The sequence below is a fragment of the Zalophus californianus genome, chromosome 8, assembly GCF_009762305.2.
Source record: "Zalophus californianus isolate mZalCal1 chromosome 8, mZalCal1.pri.v2, whole genome shotgun sequence".
In the NCBI taxonomy this organism is placed as follows: domain Eukaryota; kingdom Metazoa; phylum Chordata; class Mammalia; order Carnivora; family Otariidae; genus Zalophus; species Zalophus californianus.
The window spans coordinates 31,862,553-31,881,140 of record NC_045602.1 but is presented as its reverse complement, the minus strand read 5'-3'; the positions used below and the strand labels follow the sequence as shown (position 1 = coordinate 31,881,140).

At 40.0% G+C, this 18,588-nt stretch overlaps 2 protein-coding genes across 4 annotated transcripts in view; one reads left to right on the top strand and one right to left on the bottom strand.

The window, feature by feature from the left end:
• GALM (galactose mutarotase) overlaps window positions 1-3,672 on the bottom strand; it is a 106,075-nt gene extending 102,403 nt beyond the window's left edge. The window contains exon 1 of the mRNA XM_027621333.2: window positions 3,453-3,672. Within this exon, the coding sequence (XP_027477134.1) occupies window positions 3,453-3,465 (13 nt within the window). The 5' untranslated portion in view covers window positions 3,466-3,672. The remainder of the gene's footprint in view (window positions 1-3,452) is intronic.
• The window catches only part of HNRNPLL (heterogeneous nuclear ribonucleoprotein L like), a 75,630-nt gene that overhangs the window by 35,274 nt on the left and 21,768 nt on the right, over window positions 1-18,588 (top strand). The window contains exons 1-2 of one of the 3 annotated variants that reach the window (XM_027621330.2): window positions 2,680-3,278; window positions 13,761-13,879. In XM_027621330.2, the coding sequence (XP_027477131.1) occupies window positions 3,084-3,278; window positions 13,761-13,879 (314 nt within the window). In that variant the 5' untranslated portion in view covers window positions 2,680-3,083. Of the gene's footprint in view, window positions 1-2,679; window positions 3,279-13,760; window positions 13,880-18,588 lie in introns of those variants that run through there. The other 2 variants (XM_027621329.2, XM_027621331.2) reach the window with 2 other exon arrangements.

Here is an 18,588-nt window from a genome sequence, read left to right as displayed (position 1 = left end):
GCAATGGTAGTTCATGGCCATTTCTTAGCCTAATCAAGAGCAGCCAATCCAATTGAGCATCCAGACAATCAGCCAAAGGCCTGAGGCTATATGTAGTGCAACAGAAATTCCAGATGGTCGTGACACTTAGGAGCTGTTTCTGGCTTTCTTAGGCATTTCTGGCTGCTGGGTGGTGTATAATTTCTTTATCTCATCTAAGTTAAATCATGCAGAGTATAATTTATGCCCTCCTTCTTTAGCTCTTCTCATGAGGTAGAGAGCTAGCTAGCATTTTCCTTATCAAAAGACTTATTGTCACTGAGTAACTTATCAGCAACAAGCTCACAGATAACCCATGGTCAATGTACTGATCTATGTCCTTTAAACATGCTTTCTATGTTTTACTTCTTCAGTTTTTTTATTGAACAGTTTGAGCTATTCCAAAAAAGAACAAAGTTTCATGCTGGTACTTCGTATTTAGAATTTAAACTTAAATTCTGTTTATCAAAATTACCTACCTTCTGGGGTGCCTGGGCGGCTCAGTCGGTTAAGCGGCTGCCTTTGGCTCAGGTCATAATCCCAGGGTCCTGGGATCGAGCAGGGAGCCCGCTTCTCCCTCTCCCTCTGCCTGCCTCTCTGCCTACTTGTTCTCTCTCTGTATCTCTCTGCCAAATAAATAAATAAAATCTTTAAAATTATCTACCTTCTGTTAGTAAACACTGAGTATAGCAACAATGTTTGGCAAGGCTTGGTTTCCTTATGGATTAATGTGAGAATTGCATTTTAACCTGGTATAATCTAGGAGTTGGAGGCAGGCTTTGAGAATTTAATATTTTCACCATCACTATAAAATATTTGGAAAGTTTGGATAAGGCCTTCCTTCTGGCTCTTCTCATTCTTCCCAGTGCCAGTAATATTTCCTCATGTAGCTGGCACTGTAGCTCCCTCTTGGATATTTTTCTTTTTTTTTTTTTAAGATTTTATTTATTTGACACAGAGAGAGCTAGAGAGAGCTAGAGACAGAGAACAAGCACAAGCAGGGGAAACGGCAGGAAGGGGAGAAGCAGGCTCCCAGCTCAGCAGGGAGCCTGATGTGGGGCCTGATGTGAGCCTGGGATCATGACCTGAGCCGAAGGCAGCGCTTGACTGACTGAGCCACCCAGGCGCCCCATCCTCTTGGATATTTCTTTTGTCCACTTCCATTCTATCTTAATTTAAAAAATAAATTCCTAAAAATTTTTTAGTTCTATTTTGTCAGTGTACACTTGCAGCTGCACACAAATTTGATTATAAGCTCTATGGTGCTGTGAAAAGCTTGCAATTTTTCCCCCCAAAATGACAGGCAGTGTAAATTACAAAGTACAAAATAGTGTTGTTAAAGCACTGCCAGCAATAAATAAAAACGGCTTTTTGGGAAGAAATAACTTTGGAAATGAGGGAGAATGAGGCGGGAGGAGGAAACGGTCCACATACACAGTTAGGAAAAAGCCACATTTAGAGGAGCATCTGAGGGATAAGGACAATGGAAACACGTAAGGCATCTTGATCCAAGGCAGTCCTCCAAGGGGTAAGTCACAGAGGGTAGTTAGGTTGTGTTAGATTTGTTAGTTTCTTTCCTGAAAGATACTGGACTTTTATTTCCCAAGGACCTCAGCCCACCCCTTCAGCATTGCTGAGTACCTAACTTGTGCCAGGGATCTGCAGAGGAACTGGATTTGCAAAGGTGAAAAAAGAGCACAGTTTGCCTTCAAGCCTTTCTAGTCTTTAAAACAGAACACCCTAAGAGGTAAGTATAAAGGGCCCTGCTGGAAAAAGAGAAAGCAGCTAGAAGCTTGGAAGAGTCCTCTGGGCTCCACGGAGGAAGTGAGTTGTGGTCCGAAGGACAAACAGAATTTTGTTAGGCTTTTGTATCTTTCAAAAATAAACGATAATGTGAAATAAAGAGATCATCCCGAAAGGAAAGGGTTGGGATGAAGGATGACGTATTATATGGAAGATTTAAAACACATCTAACTGGAGCAGGAACTTAAACACACCAGTCAGGAAAGAGGGGTCTAGATGATAAATGGGTGCTTACTGATTAAACTGATTAAACTGACATTCACCCCCGTGCAGCGTCTTCTTCAGACTTGCACCTTGCGAAATGTACATCTTGACTGCTGTTCTTGAAAATCCAGTTAGGGGCGGGAAGACAGTGCACCCACTTTCATCAGATTTTGCACACAAAATAGAAGGCTACTTTCATGGTTCCAAACCCTTTTCTCCGCTTAGCCTCTGTAGTTTTAAGGGCTGTACGAGGTCTATCTGCAGGGATTTTAGAGGTTTTCCTCAGCCTTTTCTGAAGAGAAGTAATAAAAGCATTTAAATTAGCGGGAGGGCGGTTAACACCCGCAGCCCTGGCCCCACTGCACGCCTCACCGCCCGCGGGGGTTCACGCCGCGCCTGCCTTCGGCTGAGTCCAACAGCGCTAACGGCCGCAGGGCAGCAACGGCTCCCGGGCAGCGCGCGGCGAACGTTGTGCGTCCAGGACTCGCAGGCCAGCGGCGAGTTCACAAGGCGCAGGGAGGGGGGCGAGGCCGAGCCGTGGGCGGCTCTTGACGAACAGTCCTTCCGGCCAATTGGAAGCCTGGTCGACTTTTCCCCCTGCCAATAGGGAGCAGGACCCAGGCTGAGGGGCGCTTCCCGCGGGCTGCGGCTGGATTCGATCCTGCGCGGCGGCTGCTAAGGCGGGGGCGGAGGCTCGGTCTGGGCGGCAGGGAGCGGATTAGGGGAGGAGGGAAGACCGGAAGCCACGGTCGCGTCCCCATCCTTAGATTTGCTCCCCCGGGCTGGGAGCGGAGACGGAGGAGGAGGGAGAGGCTGAATGTTGGCTCCGTAATAAAGGGGAGCGGCCGCTCCGGAGCCTCCTCCCGGGGCGCCCCCCTCATTCCGCCCGCTCCCTGCACCCACCCAGCTCCTGGGCGCCCGGCCCCCGAGGCCGGCCCGGCAGCACAGACCTTCGCTGGAGAGACTCGGCCAGTGGCGGGGACTGGCCGGCGGCGTCCGAGGCCCGCGCCCCGCCGCCACCCCCACCCGCTAGCCCGCCGGTCCCTCTGGCCGCCGCCATGTCCTCCTCCTCATCCTCTCCCAGGGAGACGTACGAGGAGGACCGCGAGTACGAGAGCCAGGCCAAGCGCCTCAAGACCGAGGAGGGGGAGATCGACTACTCGGCCGAGGAAGGCGAGAACCGCCGGGAAGCGACGCCCCGGGGCGGGGGCGATGGCGGCGGCGGCGGCGGCGGCCGGAGCTTCTCACAGCCGGTAACAAAGCGCGGCGCCCCGTCCCCTGTGCCTGGCGGCTTCTCGGGAAAGCAGGGCCCAGCGGCGGGAACTCGGCCCCGGGGCCTTCCGCGCGCCCAGTTTCCCTCTGCTGCTGCGCTGACCCGGTCGGGAAGCGCCGGCTCCTCTCTTTAGGGCTTTTATTTTTTGCCCTACCTGTTTCCCGCATCCCGACCGCGAACCCGGCTCCGGCCTGGCTGCAGGCCCCGCGTGCGAGTTGTCTGCCGGCCCCGAACTTGGGGAGGGTAGCCGGGCGGGGGCGGCGGGACGGCTTTGCTTCCGCTCCGGGGGGGCCTTTGGTGCGCGATTAGCTCTTTGTTAGTTTAACTCCTCCGGCGGCTGGCCGGCGTCGTGACGACCCTCTCTCCCCCTTCTGCCCCTGTGCCCGCAGCATCCGCGCGCCCGTCTCGGTCACAGGATGGTTGCGTGGGTTCTGCCGGGGTCTCTCTTCGTCTGGGTCCTGAGCAGAGCCGTAACCGAATGACAAATTGCGCTCAGGCGCTCACACCCTAGTTCTGAAGGTTTAATTTCAGAATTTTTATTCTTGGAAGGCATGGCGTGCCTGCTTTGTCACCCAGTTTTATGGTTATTACTCAGTACAGATTTTAGCTCTTCGATTAAAAAAAAAAAAGTGTTGGTAGGTGTTAACACCACCCTTATTTTCCAAATAAAACGAATCTGAAAATCACATCAGCTGTTCGTTGACCCTTTATTCCATATTTGCCCCACGAAAGGAGAAACTGAACTCGGAACTGCATTAAACACACATTCCTGCATTCTTGTTGCTCTTATCAGAAATGTGAGCTGGAGGCAGAAGGAATGTGAAAATCGTCTTATCCACAGCGAGTAGTAGTAACTCAGCTTCAGTTGCATGGAGACTTTAAGGAAACAAAGCAAAGCAAAAGTTTTTGCCCTTTTTTGGTGCACTTAAGATGCCTTAATGGCTTAGATGACCTTTAAACATTTATCACATTTTAATTGTGATTTTTTGAAAGGAAGCTTTACCTGAAGTTTAAGAAATTGTACACGTATATTCTACTTAGAATGTTTAATAAAAGTATTAAGAGGCAAATTATAAGCCTTTTAGCTATTGTTTGAATTTTTATGTAAAAAATTCAGGTCAGTAGTCCCCAGTGTTGAGTTTCCAAATATGAAACAGGGACACATACGTTTCAACCCATTAGAAAAAAGGAACTTCTTCTTCCTCTAAATAAATGTTTCCTTATGGGGGCGCCTAGGTGACTCAGTCCTTAAGCGTCTGCCTTTCGCTCAGGTCATGATCCCAGAGTCCTGGGGTCGAGCCCCACAACGGCTCCCTGCTTGGCGAGAGGCCTGCTTTTCCCTCTCCCACTCCCCCCTGCTTGTGTTGCCTCTCTCGCTGTCTCTCTCTCTCTGTCAAATAAGATCTTTTAAAAAAAAATAAATGTTTCCTTATGGCTAGATATGGCTTCTGATTTTTGTGCCTATGTATTTGGAATATTCAAAATGTAGCTTGGGCATGTGAATAAAAAATGCATGTTTTCTTAAAGTTTCAGTTCAAAGCCAATTCCAGTGTGGAATTTGGAAGCAGGAATACTGTAACTGATATTTTAGATGGAGCCGATGGATCAGTGTTATTTCTTTTGCCGAAAGTCCTAAGTTTTTTGTGTAGTAGCATGAAATGTCTTCCATTAAGTGTCTTGAAAAGATACTTTAATCTTTTTATGAAAAAATTTTTTGGAAAAATAAATAGATTAGATGTTAAGGCAATAGTATTATTTTGGATGTTGGGAAGAAAATAATACATAATTAATATATCCAAAGTGAATTGTATCTGGCAGTGGAAATAGCACTGGGCAGGGCTTGGGGAGAGTCAGAAGTCTTAGCTAGCATACAATATGTACCTTAGGGAAAGTCCGTTAACTACTACTCTTGAGTTCGCTTAGTCTGTAAAATATAAAAGTTGAACCTTTCCATACCTGAAGTTGTAGTTCAGTGATTACTGTAATGCAGCTTTTAAATTACCCAAGCAGAAACTGCTATATGCAGATTGAGTTATAAATTCTAATTTTTGTTTATTTTACTGTTGTTTTGTTTCTTAGGAGAGAGTGAACTGCTTTTATTTAACTGTAGAACCAATACTGCACTGTGAAATCTAATGAAGGTTTATTTTTCCTGTTTTAAACCTTTTTATTCATGTAAATTTTGGTACTATTTTGAAAGTATTGCAACTATGGAAACATGTACATAATAAAATTTTATTAGGATAGGCATTCCCTGGATAGAAGTTCAATGTCTAGTGCGTCTTCAGCCAGAAATATGGTAATTCATCTAACTAAAATGAGTTTGGCTCAACCTCAGTTGTCCTCCAGTCCAGCCAGGGAAGAAATACCTTGTGGTCAAACTGTTAAAAACAACAGTAAATGCAGATTAGGTACAATGATAAGCAATCTTTTAAACTCCAGTTGGAGGTTTGTAAGGTGCAAAGTAAGACTTTAAAAATTTATATTACTTAGCTTTAGATAATTAAGTTTCCACAAGTGCTTTAATAATGTATTAATTAGATTTAAAGAGGAAAGTGAGTATTTAAGAAAAGCAGTGTTGGGGTGCCTGGGTGGCTCAGTCAGTTAAGCGTCTCACTCTTGATTTCCGCTCAGATCCTGATCTCAGGGTCGTGAGGTAAAGCCCCACCTCAGGCTCTGCGCTTAGAGTCTATTTGTCCCTCTCCCTCTGCTCCACCCCTCTTACGTGCTCTCTGTCAAATAAATAAATCTTTTAGAAAAAGAGAAGTAGTGTTTTTACAAATGCCTATTTAAAGAAGAGTTGATCATTGTGAATGATCATGATGTGTTAAGGTGTATAGAGAAATGAGTTAGAAAAAAAGAAGTGCGTTAGCAGGTTGGATATGAGAAATAAGACACTCTTCAAATTTATGGCTTCTGGCACTTAATTTGAAGATCAAAAATTCCTAGAGTGTTTCAGATTCACTGGGCTGCATTGTTGAACAAAGCTGGATTATGGAGGTTTGTGCTATGTATTATACAATTTATTCTTAGAGAGTGAGTGGTGTTCTTAAATTTAGCAGGACCTTCAAGATCATATTAATGGTAAATTTCTGTATCTGCTTATTTTTAAGAAAGCAGCTTGACTTCCAAATATTAGGGTTTTACTTGGCAAAACCAGTTGAGGAATTAAATTGGGAGGTTACATAGAAAAGATCTGCTTTTATAAAGACCGGTATCAATAAAGATTTATGGAGTGCTAATTCATTTTGGAGACTTTCAAGTTTTTCTTTTATTCTATTCTGCCATTGAGTAAACAGGCAAATTGGGTTGTTAAAGTGGTTTGTTTGCTGATGAGGTGAAAATTCAAGTTTCTCAACTTTTAATAAATAGACTTACAAGATGGCAAAATGCCAAGATAAAAGTGTAGCTCCTAGGATTTTCTAATGGTATATATGAGGTAGAGAATCTAGTTTGAATTTAAGATACACTTCTATACTTTTAAGGTCTGAATTACAGAGATGCATAGGGATATTATGATGGCTTATTGGATGAATATGGGATGGGAGATGAGATGAGGTCACTTTGTTAGCTTAACTCCCACAGGAAAAGTTTAGAGGCTGACAGTGAGCATAGTAACTACACCCTGGGCAATAAAAAAGTTAAAGGATGTGTGCCCTGGAGGTAAGTGTCAGCGTCTCGAGGCAATAACGTTCTCTGTCTGCTTTAGCTAAGCTGTTGCAGTAGAGTGAGGATTTTCTGGCTTGGCATTAGGAAAGAAGTGAAAAGGAGTAGGTTTTACCATTTTTTGGTTTTAACAAGTCACTGTATTTCTTCGTGTTAGTACATACAGTGAAAAGAGCTGCTAATAGAGCCATAAGCCCAACCAGGGCAGGTGTCTTGGATCTGCTGCCAACATGCTTTGTGACTTAACCTCTCTGGAACTCAACGATCACATGAAAAGATTGGATTAGATGATCACTGTGATCTCTTAACGCATCAAAAAACAATACTTGAGCCCTTTTTGTGTGCTAGGTGCTGTTCTCAGTGATGGAGATATAAAAGTTTTAAAAAAAATTCCATATCTAAAAATCTGTGATTCTACATCATTTAGTGCTTTTTTTTTTTTTTTTTTTTGCCTCTGTGAATTGAATACAACTTTCAAAGCTTGTAGTTGTAGCCACAGCAACAATTCAGGTGAGCTTAAGCAAAACAAAAAGTTGGCAGAGATAGGGAGTTTATTGGCCCATGTAACTGAGAAAGCCAGATTGTGGCAGTGGTTTCAGGCATGGCTGGATCTAGGGATTTAGATAATGTCACTGAGACTTGATTCTGTATGCTCTATTTCCTCTATGTAGTTATAAAGCTAGACTTACATTTTTTTTTTTAAGATTTTTATTTATTATCAGACAGAGACACAGCGAGAGAGGGAACACAAGCAGGGGGAGTGGGAGAGGGAGAAGCAGGCTTCTTGAGGAGCGGGGAGCCTGATGCGGGGCTCGATCCCAGTATCTGGGGATCATGTCCTGAGCTGAAGGCAGATGCTTAATGACTGAGCCACCCAGGCACCCCTAGACTTATATTCTTACAGCTAGCAAGTGGAGAACACCGTTCTCCCCAGTGTCCGTATGTATCCCTTCTAATCAACACTTTCTATCTTCTCTCTCCCTGCAACTAATCACTGGGCTACCTCTGAAATTGGTCAGGCATGACTGTGTGATTGAGAATACCAGTGGAGTAACAGAGTTCCAGGTGTGTGTGTGTGTGCGTGTATGTGTGTATGTGTTTAATCAGAAGAAAGGGGTTCTGGGTAGGCAAAACCAAATAATTTCTACTACATGAGCAAAAAAGCAAAGATTTTTTTTAATTAAAATTTTTTAATTTAAAAAAAGTTTATTTTTTTATTTTTTAAAGATTTTATTTGAGAGAGAAAGAGAGCACGGGAGGGGGGAGGGTCAGAAGGAGAAGCAGACTCCCTGCTGAGCAGGGAGCCCAATGCGGGGTTTGATCCCGGGACTCTGGGATCATGACCTGAGCCGGAGGCAGATGCTTAACCAACTGAGCCACCCAGGCTCCCCAAAAGCAAAGATTTTTTAGTTATTTGAATCATATGGCTGTTCTTTTTAATCTTTGTTATGTGATCAAGTGTACCTAAAAACTTTAAGAAAATTAAAGGGTTTCCCATATTTTGGGTCTGCTGTATTGTTTCTTTAGGAAAAAAAAAACAGAAACGGGTGCCTGGGTGACTCAGTTGTTTAAGTGTCCAACTTTTGATTTTGGCTCAGGTCATCATCTCAGGGTGGTGGGATCGGGCCCACGTTGGGCTCCATGCTGTGCATGTAGCTGCTTAAGATTCTCTCCCCCCCCCCCCTTTCTCCCTCTCTAAAAAAAAAAAAAAGAAAGAAAAAGAAGTAGGGGTGCCTGGGTGGCTCAGATGGTTAAGTGTCTGCCTTCGACTCAGGTCATGATCCCAGGGTCCTGGGATTGAGCCCTGCATCGGGCTCCCTGCTAGGTGGGGAGCCTGCTTCTCCCTCTGCCTCTGCCTCTCTCTCTCTCTCTCTGACTCTCATGAATAAATAAATAAAACATTTAAAAAAAGTAAAGAGATGTGATTGTTTAATAAGAAAAATTGTAACACTCTAAGCATAGTGTGAGTTAAAAGATATTCGCAGGTGCCCCTTAAAACACCTTTTTTCTTCATTTGTATGAACAAGCCAAATAAAAGGGATAACCTTAAATATCTAGAAATACTGTACTCATTTCTTGGTATAATGTTGATAAATTCTAATGCATCCAGAGAATGATTACCAGAATGGAAAAGACACTTGAAATCACATTATAAGAGGAATGACAGAAGAATCTGGGGCTATTTAGCCTGAAGGGTATATTTAGGTATGGTTTGAGTAATCATTACAAATAATTGGAAGGTTATCATGTAGAAGAGGGAAATGTAGATAAGGGCAGTGGGCACCATTTAATATTTCTTGAACCCTTGCTAAATACATCTTGCACTGTGCTAGACATTTTATATTTGTTGTTCCACTTATTTACTGTAACCTTACATGATATGGATTTTTTTTTTTTTAATAGTGAAACCGAGGCTGGAAAAGGTAATTAGCCTAAGATCAGTGAGCCAGTAAGTGTCCAAAGATTCAAATGCTTGTCTGACTTCAAAGGCCATTTTGGATACAAAACCACAGAAAGACAGATTTGGGTATATATTATGAAGAATTTTCTAGAAATATAGTGGATTGTCTCATGAGTAGTATGTTTCTTGTCATTGGAGGTGTGTAAGGAGAAGCTGGATAATCACTTGGCAGTGGTTCTGTGTCTGGTGTTGGGGTATGAATTATTGGAATTTGAGGTTGGTCTTTTTTAATCCTGTAATTATAAGAGGGCCGAAGAAGGCTGTTCATTTGCTCTTAAGCATGTGTTGTCCTATTAAGCATGTGTTGTGCATGGAGATGTCGGGAAAACAAAAAAGCCTAATAAGGACGTTGTGCCTGGCCTTTACTGGTTTACAGTTGTTGCTTTACTATGTGAAGAGACATTAATGGGCCCTTTTTTTTTCTTTTTATTAACATATAATGCATTATTTCAGGGGTACATGTCTCTGATTCATCAGTCTTACACAATTCACATGCTCACCATAGCACATACCCTCCCCAATGTCCATCAACCAGCCACCCGATCCCTCCCACCCCCCTCCACTCCAGCAACCCTCAGTTTGTTTCCTGAGATGAAGAGTCTCTTATGGTTTGTCTCCTCCTCCAGTTTCGTCTTGTTTCATTTTTCCCTCCCTTCCCCTATGATCCTCTGCCTTGTTTCTCAAATTCCTTGTATCAGTGAGATCATATGGTAATTGTCTTTCTCTGATTGCCTTAATTTGCTTAGCATAATACCCTCTAGTTCCATCCATGTCATTGCAAATGGCAGGATTTCATTTTTTGATGGCTGCCTAATATTCCATTATATATATACACATCACATCTTTATCTAATGGGCCCTTATTCCTCTCAGAATCTTCATTTATACTCTCTTGAGCTTCCCTTCTCTTCAGAAGAGTGTGGTCTTCAATCAGCAATAGTTAAAATTTGCACTTAAAGTTGGTATTATTAGAGTTGGTCCTTGAGATAGCCTTTAAGGGGCTAGGAGTTTGGAATGGTTATGACTAGACTGGTCTATAGCCTGCAAAGGGGACCAAATAATGCCTCCATTATAGTTGACAAAGTTTGCCTAAAGAAGGGATAGAGTAATTAAAAAAGAAAAAACGTATATGTAAAGTGAAGGCATGCCTTCATTTGCTAAGTGCTCACTTGGAATATTGTTTTTAGTCTGATAAGTAATCAGTATAAATAGATCAGGAGGGAGCCTAGATAACTAAATATTTGAAATGGAAGGACTTTGGGCTTCTGTATGAGAAAGGATTAAAAACTTTTCAAACTGGAGAAGACATGATCAAAGTGTTAATACGTGGATGGGGTAAATAATACTGATTTAGTCACCAATTTAGGAATTGGTTGGTGCTTTAAAAAGGTAATTTTAGGGTAAGTAAAAGAAGTACAGATGATTTCAGATTTCTTACCACCAGTATGTAGCATAGGTAGAGATAAGAAAATACAGATTTGAGAAAAGTTTTAGGGGGCACCAGGGTGGCTCAGTTGGTTAAGCATCTGACTCTTGATTTTGCCTCAGGTCATGATTGAACCCCAACGTTGGGCTCTGCCCTGAGTGTGGAGCCTGCTTAAATTAAGATTCTCTCTCCCTTTTTCTCTACCCCCGTTCCCCTCCTTGTGCACACTCTCTCTCTCTCTCTCTCCAAACAAACAACCCCCAAAACTTTTAATATTGGGGGCAAAAGGGGTGGTAAAAATATTGTTTGAAAAGATACCACTAATATATCAGATTTATATTTGGAAACAACCCTAGGATTTTTTTCTTTTTTTCTTTAAGCAGAAGGGATAAAAAATTTTTAAGTTCAGGAAAAGGGGACATAATATAAAGATTAGAGAAATGTCAAGGTAGTTAAACTCATGAATAGCAGATTCACTGAGTGGGAATTAGGAAAATACAAGGCGAATAGGATATGTTCTCTGCCTTGAAGTTCAGATAATTGTATCCTCCCCTAAGTACCATGTTGTTTGCATTTAATAGCTTCTAGCTTCTGAAGAATGACTTAAGTCTTGAACTGTTCCATTTGGGAAATAAAATTAAATAATAATATATTAATATCATATTTTTGAGGGATTTTTAAAAATTGGTCCTATAATCCATTTCTTTGTGAGAAGACCAATTTGAAAAATAGTCATATTTTTTAGCGTTGTATTCAAGATAGTGGTTATCCACGATGGGAAGGGAGGTAGGAGATATATTCAGCTGATTGGTAGTGTTTTATTTATTAAACTGGGTGGTGAGTTAATGACTGTTTATACTGTTCTTCATACCTTATTGTAGGCCTTAAATATTATATAATAAAATAATTTCCCAACTTTTTATTATGTGAAATATTCAATTACATATGCCCTTCACCTAGATTCAGCAGTTTTTAACATTTTGCCATTTGGGATTTTATCTCCATATGTGTATATCTATATTTATATGCATTTTTCCCCCTAAACTGTGAAAGTAACTTGTACACACCATAACAATCCATCCCTAAATATCCCAGCTTTTCTAAGAATAAGGATATTCTTTTCACATAAACATTACCATTATAATGGTACCTAAGACAATAAATAGTTCTGTCACATAATATAATATCCTGTCTGTATTTAAATTTCTCCAATTGTCCGTAAGATGTCTTTTATAGCAGTTTTTCTCTATTATAAAATAAAGACTCAAGTAATGCCTTTGGTTGTTGTCTCTCTTTAGTCTTAATCTAAAATCTTCCACTTTTTTTATACTAACTTTTTGAAGAGTCTTGGCCAATGTAGTTTTCTTCTGCACATTCACCTTCACCAGCTGATTTCTAAGGATCAACTGAGATGACGGTCTTATTTCTTGAAGTTTATTGTTGTCTTATTGTTTTTAGAGTAAAACTTGTTTAAACTTTAAATATGTGTTCCGAATTAGGTTTTCAGGTGTGATTTAGAGCTCTTTTCCTGCACTGTTCAGTTATATTTAGTAGCTTAATGATGATAATGCATATTTGGTTGTTGAGTTTCACTTAGGCAGAGTCTCATTTGTTAAGGTTGTTAATAGAGTGTTTGGTTACATAGTGTACAATCAGAATGATTCATTTCAAACTTAGTGGCATGTAATGAATATCTGCTTGACCATAGAAAAGACTCAGCATAAGCAATTCAAATGAAATTCCAACTATTGAATTAGTATTTGCAGAGGACTGAATTTATTTGTTGAATTTGACAGTAGCGTAAGAGAGTAGTCCCATGGTTGCTTTATATATTTAAGTCAGCTCTTTTCTTTAAGCCATGATGTAATTTTTTTATTGGCAGGGCACAGGACTGTTATATTTTTCTAATAGTCTTTATAGTAAAGAGAAATTGGTGAGTCTTTTAAAATAGTCATAAGGAGATTTAACTTTCTTAAAATGATTAAGTTTTAAAGGTAAAACATTTGTGCTTTTAGTCTCTTTGTAGGAGAAAAAAACCTTTCATTTAATAGATTTTTTTGGTGTGTGTATATGGAGCATATGTGGAAGTCATTTCTGAAGTGAAATAAGAGAGGTGCCCAGTAGCTAGTTGTAAATACAGATTTTTGTCTTAATAGAAGTTGAATAAGTAAATGAGAGAGCTCTTTTCATTTTCAAAGTAATTCTCATACATAGTCCATATACTTATATTAAAACTGCCTCCTAGGAGTACTCAGAGATACACAGTACTCCGTAAAAGCCCTGGAAGGCTTGCATTTTTGAGTGTTACTTGTTCATCAATAGAGATGGTACCTTGTATAAATTTAAGTTGTCAAGTGTAGTGCGTCGGGCTCCCTCCTCGCAGGAAACTGCTTCTCTCTTTCCTCCCTGCTCTGCTCTCTCTCACTATCTGTCTGTCTCTCAAATAAATAAATAAAATCTTAAAAAAAAAAAGAGCTTCAAATTATAATGGGACTCGATAACCAATTAAACAAGGACAAAAGAGGATATAAATAAAGTTTACAATCTTTATATTAAACATTTTAAATTGGGACTTTTTGTTCATTTGGACTACTTGAAATTTTTATTTTATGGAGGTGAAACTATGAAATTATGAATATAAAATATAATTCCAGTCATAGCATACTCTGTATCTGCTGAATTTTTTTCTGAGATTTTATTGAAGTTGAATGCACCCTTTTAAGAAATCAAAATTTTCATGCCAAACGTTTAATTCATGATTTTATTCTCAGGTCCTTTTGCTAACTTGTGAATGCAGTTTGGTTTGGATTTTTTTTTTTTAATGTTTGCTTTTTAATGCAGAGTTGAATTTACTAAAGATGCAATTTAGACTTTTAAAGTTTTTAACCAGAAATTATTTTCTTTTGCTAGGAGGCAGGTGGAAGTCATCATAAAGTTTCTGTTTCACCAGTTGTCCATGTTCGAGGACTCTGTGAATCTGTGGTGGAAGCAGACCTTGTGGAGGCTCTGGAGAAATTTGGGACAATATGGTAAGGCTCATAGGGACTTCATGCAGATTGAAAACAGTATGGTAAAAGCCTTGATGTTTAACCATAGTATATATTGCTTGCCTGTGACTGTATTTCTTTAGAACCTCTGTATTTCTTTTAAGCCTCTTATTTTTAACCTTCTGGGATGATGCATGTATGTATTTTTGTGGATCCATGATCACCTCACATTCCTCAGCCAGGTTGTATGTAAGATAGATTATGGCATCTTCCATTTGATTTTCAAATGAGTCCATGATTCCTTGTTAGGCACTGTTTTAATGTTTGAATGAGTTGATAACACCCTTCGTCTTTAGAGTTTTAAGTAGTGGTACTTAAAAACTGATTTTTTGTTGTTTATTTTGGAATATTTAAGAATTAATAGGCAAGTAACAGTGGGTAGATTAAGGATAGGCATTATTTGCTTAGGTGTGTGTTGCTGAGTTCTTATGCAGACCAGGAGCAGTCAGTGTTTTATCCTAGTTTGTTTTATTTTTGTGTTTTGTATTCACTCAGGCTCCTCCTTTCTCTTCCCACAGCTGGTGTATGCTTAAGAATATTGACTTAAGTGAAAACATAATCAGAAAAGTGAATCTGCTGCCAAAAATAGACACTCAAAAATTCTTTCTAAATTATTTTTGGAGTATGCCCGGCTGTTGTTCTCTTCTTAGTTGATTTTATTATTTTTTCCTTGGTGAATATGTTTGGGGTTTTGGTTATAGGCATCAGAGACACAGACTAACTCAAAATATAGAAACAGCAGAGAAATTTCAGTATATTTGCTGAGATTGATTGCTTCAATCTTACAAAAATTTATGTGGAGTTCTGAGTTTTGAAAGGATGCATAAATAGATGGTGAGAGAGTAATCAGAGATGTCCGGCAGGAATCGTTGCTTCAAAGGAGTAGTAGTGTTAGGTGACACATTCCATCATGGCATCTTTTTTTCTTTTTTTAATTTTATTTTATTTTCCTCAATGACCTTATTGAGAGGTGGATGACTTGGGAAACCTGTTATCCTCAACTTACGTACGTCAGAAACCACAGTTACATATTGTTTATTCTTGGAGGTACAAATTGGCAATCTACATGGGCAGAAGAAAGTCCATTTCTTAAAGTGTCATTAAGATGACTGTATCACTTCTTGTCATTTCAAGTGGATATTGGAAATGAAGTTTGTCTGGAGCTTTATATATTGAAGCAGACCCTTAGACCTTATTTAGACTCGACATGTTGGCACTAGACTAACTCTATGGGTTGCATTATCCCATGGAGTTAGAAAGAGATGGTTATTTCTGGCTTATTTTTTCTTCTCTTTTTTTATATTGGGCTTTTAAAGTTATTTCCTTAAAGTGAAGAAATACTGAAACAGTATTAGAAAACAAGTTGATGAGCAAATACTGGTAGAAACTTTAGAGAAATGATAACTGTATTGATATTTTGATGTTAATTATGACCATGACCTAAATGTTGGGCATTAAAGAAATAGGACTATTTTTTTTTTAAAGATTTTATTTGAGAGAGAGAGAATGAGAGACAGAGAGCACGAGAGGGAAGAGGGTCAGAGGGAGAAGCAGACTCCCTGCTGAGCAGGGAGCCCGATGTGGGACTCGATCCCAGGACCTCGGGATCATGACCCGAGCTGAAGGCAGTCGCTCAACCAACTGAGCCACCCAGGCGCCCAGAAATAGGACTATTTTTTGAAGTTGGTGAATTATTTGAATCACTTTTGAGTGGCCTGTCCATTTTTAGCCTGTATACTTTTTGATATTTAGTCCATGGTAAAGTGTTTTACATATGAATGTAATTCATAATTTGCATAGTACATCATTCTACCCTCAGGACTGGTAGTTTTGTGGATAAAAAAGTCATGAAATAGGGGCTCCTGGGTGGCTCAGTCATTCAGTCTCTGCCGTCGGCTCAGGTCATGATCCCAGGGTCCTGGGATCAAGCCCCACATCGGGCTCCCTGCTCAGCGGGAAGCCTGCTTCTCCCTCTCCCACTCCCCCTGCTTGTGTTCCATTCCCTCTCTCACTGTGTCTCTCTCTGTCAAATACATAAAATCTTAAAAAAAAAAGTTATGAAATAATTGGAACAAATTAGTGTATAATTAAAAGTTTAATTGGCATAAATATGTGCAGTAGGAGTTTTAATTGTATGAAATGCTCTTGAATAAGAGGTGGCTACTGTTGAAGCTGAAAGACCTTGAATAGCCTCCAAAGAGGAGTAGGTGTTTTGCTTCAAAATGTTGCATTTATAGAACCTTTCTCTGTTTATTTCTTTAGTGGTGTGTGTGGGATTATAAAGATTATATAGAAACTGCTCATATTAAAAAGATGCGTCGCTAAGTTCAACATATAGTAAGTTTATACCTAAAAACTAAATGCGTAGGATAGAATACGATGTTGAGAATGGTTGTGTCAGTATAATAAAATTCTATGTATTTTTTGTCTTTATTCTGTAATGTATTCATGTATTAGGATCAAAAGAATGTTTAAAAATCTATACTGAGTCTCTCTTCCTCCCTTTTCCCCTTCTGTTAAAGGAGAGGATGCTAGGTATAATTAGCTGTATTGGTTTAAAATTTTAAAACAAAACTTTTGGGACCTAATTTGTATAATAAATCTTTTGCCGCCTCCTGTTTCCATTTAAAAATCAGTAAATGTGTTTTGAGTTATAAGTTGAAAGCACTGACCCTACCATGTCCCTTAGCCCTTTTGTTAATTTTTTTCTTTTCTTGGGTCTTCCAGTCTTCCTCAGTATTAGTGCTTTTAAAGATTTCTTTTTTTTTTTTTAAAGATTTTATTTATTTATTTGACAGAGAGAGACAGAGCAGGAACAAAAGCAGGGGGAGTGGGAGAGGGAGAAGCAGGCTTCCCGCCGAGCAGGGAGCCTGATGTGGGGCTCGATCCCAGGACCCTGGGATCATGAGCTGAGCTGAAGGCAGATGCTTAATGACTGAGCCACCCAGGCGCCCGCTTTTAAAGATTTCTTGTAAATTATGTGCCAGACAGTTTAGGTGCATTCTAAAATGTGACATTCTAGTTTCCCCTTCTTTATCTTCATGTAATGGTACTTCTTAACTTTTAAGTCTGTGCTTCTAGCTCACTTACTGTAGTTACAGAAGGCAGTTTTACTGTGACCATGTCTGTAATAGGCAAAGAGTTTATTTTTGAACCTTTATAATTTTCTGTGTGCCAAAGAATCAGAGGGCATTATTAATGTATTTACTTGGTAATACCATTTAGCTATTCAACCAACTTATATTTTTGTGAGAGGGGAATGTTTATTCTTTAATTTCTTCAGCGTAGTCCTGACTCCAGGGTTTTCTATTTTTTGTATGCAAGACTTCAGAACTTTATGGGCGCCTGGGTGGCTCAGTTGGTTGGGCGACTGCCTTCGGCTCAGGTCATGATCCTGGAGTCCCTGGATCGAGTCCCGCATTGGGGCTCCCTGCTCAGCAGGGAGTCTGCTTCGCCCTCTGACCCTACCCCCTCTCATGTGGTCTCTCTCTTTCAATCTCTCTCTCTCAAATAAATAAAATCTTTAAAAAAAAAAGACTTAAGAACTTTAGCAAGAAATTTCTAAAAGGAATGTTCTTCTCTCCTGGGATTTATATTTTGCATTCATAATTGGTAAATCTTTAATTCAAGGTCTGTTGTTTCTGTATTTTCTTTAATTTTGAACGATGTGGGTGGGAAGAGCTACCAAGCCTCATAGACGGACAAATATTGATTGAATGCCTGTTATGCATCAGCTCTGGTTCTAGATTCTGAGGATATGAAGATGAATGAGGCAAGGCAAGCAGTTTGTATGTAGTAACATAATCTTGACAACAGGATTGTCAAGTTGAAACTCTTTCAAGTTTTATAAATGAGGAAGCTGAAATTCTTAAGAAATTATGTAACTTGTCAGGTTACAAAGTGGTCTGTTTCTTATTAGTAAGCCATTTACCACTTTCTAAAGGGTAGCAGTAGGTCTGGATGCTTATTGAGAAACAGTGCTTTTACTGAGTACCTGATATGATGTTTTTTTCTGCAGCCTTCTACTGTTATAAAACCATGATAATTGTTTTTTTAAAACATTTTTAAGGTGCTTGTTTTTGTGAACAGAGGACATGTTGTTTCCCCTGGTGTGATCCATGTGCTTTGACTTCTTTCTTCCCTTCATTGCTTTATTTTTCATTTCATATACTAAAATATGTTCCTCCAGTGAAATGTGAATAACTTCACCCTCTTGCTCATAGGCAACCATGATTACTATAACCTAGTGAATATCTTTTTGTAGATTCTTTAATATTTAAAAATATTTTGGAGGAGATTATTTGTATGAAATTTGGTTGGTTTGGAGTTGCTTCTATGTATCTTTTGATTCTCTAGTTTTTAGTAAGATAAATGAAAGTATATAGTCAGTTCTTAGTTATTAGTGGGGGTACTTATTTGGAAAATTTAATAGAGGTAGTAGTTTCTGTTGTTAGGGGTCCTATCTGCTAATTTTCTGTTCAGTTTTTTTTTAAAGATTTTATTTATTTATTTGTCAGAGAGATAGAGAGCACAAGCAGGGGGAGTGGCAGGCAGAGGGAGAGGGAGAAGCAGGCTCCCCGCTGAGCAGCGAGCCCGATGTGGGACTCGATTCCAGGACCCTGGGATCGTGACCTGAGCCGAAGGCAGTCGCTTAACTGACTGAGCCACCCAGGTGCCCTCTGTTCAGTTTT